Source organism: Tetrahymena thermophila (assembly GCF_000189635.1).
Source record: "Tetrahymena thermophila SB210 genomic scaffold scf_8254936, whole genome shotgun sequence".
In the NCBI taxonomy this organism is placed as follows: domain Eukaryota; phylum Ciliophora; class Oligohymenophorea; order Hymenostomatida; family Tetrahymenidae; genus Tetrahymena; species Tetrahymena thermophila.
In genome coordinates, this window is record NW_002476646.1 from 1 (window position 1) to 1256 (window position 1256).

The following is a 1256-nucleotide window of genomic DNA, read 5'->3' on the forward strand; positions in this document are numbered from 1 at the left end:
TTTATTAATTAAAAGTGAATAAAAAAATGAATAAAATAAATTAATTTATAAATTTACTTTTAGAAAAAGAAATCACAAAAAAGTTAGTGTAAAGTTAGTTATTAAATCTTAATATCTTTATTTAAAATATTTACTTAAAAATATAGTAGGAATTAGAGATTAGATATAAAGGATAATTAAAATGCGTACTCATTAGAATAAAATTATTTTTTATGTATTTAGGCAAATTTCTAAAAATTATCAAAATATGGGTGTTAATATGTATTTATGGGTGCTAATATAGGAGAATCTACTGTATATTTTTTTAGAATAGTACAAAGTAAATAAGAATATTTAAAAAAGAAAATCAATAATTTTTTTAAATAAATCAAAATTATTAATTTCTGATCATAATTAATTAATTAATAAATAAATAAATAATCAAAGAAATATAAATGGAAAATCAATAAAAAAAAAGGAAGTAATAAAATAAATCTTTAAGTATTCTATAAGATGTAACCATCATTATTCATTTTGTTTATTATTATAAAATCATTTTTTTAAACAAACAGTTAATGAAATCTGATTTGAATGCTCTAACTCATATTGACCTACAATTAAAGTAAGAAATATATATATATTTATTCATTCATTCATATTTAATCATAAATTTATCAAAATAAGCAATATTTTATTTAATAAAAATAAATATTTTTAAATTTTTTATCTTTTCTATTACAAAATTAAGATTAAATAAAATTTCATTCATTAATTTATTCATAAATTAAATTCTTTTATTATTATTTATAAAATAAATAGAAATTGTACTCTTAGTAACGAATAAGTTGCTTAACTTAACAATTGTTTAGTATAATGCTAAAAATTAGAATCTTTAGTATTAAATCTTAAGTAATAATTTAACTTTATTATCTTAAATTACATAATTACTTTTTTCTATCAATCTAATATTTAGTAAGGAAAATATTTCAGATGATTAGATAAATTAATTATTTGCTGACTATCCTTACACAAAGAATTTTGTAGAAACTGGTAATTATGTGAGGTAAATAAAAATATTCTTATTTTAATAAATCTTAATATATTCAACAAATTGTTTAATAAATTATGACATTATTTTCTTACTCTAGTTATTTCTACCATTTATAAAAATTTAAAAATTAGAATCTTAAATTATGTTAAATAAAATATTAATTTATATGTTAATTTAATAATTTAAATTAATTAAAATAGTTATAATTTTATTTTATTTAAATAGC

The 1256-nt window shown here is 15.0% G+C and overlaps 1 protein-coding gene across 1 annotated transcript; it reads left to right on the forward strand. All coding sequences in view use genetic code 6, as the record gives it.

Annotated features, from left to right (window-relative positions):
- Positions 1–551: 551 nt before the first annotated feature.
- On the forward strand, positions 552–1042 carry TTHERM_002653335 (tetratricopeptide repeat protein; the record flags this gene model as incomplete). Its single annotated transcript, XM_012795217.1, has 3 exons — positions 552–601; positions 799–888; positions 953–1042. Coding segments are annotated over 3 exons (230 nt in total), but the record flags the coding sequence as incomplete, so codon positions are not given.
- Between the last annotated feature and the right edge of the window lie 214 nt (positions 1043–1256).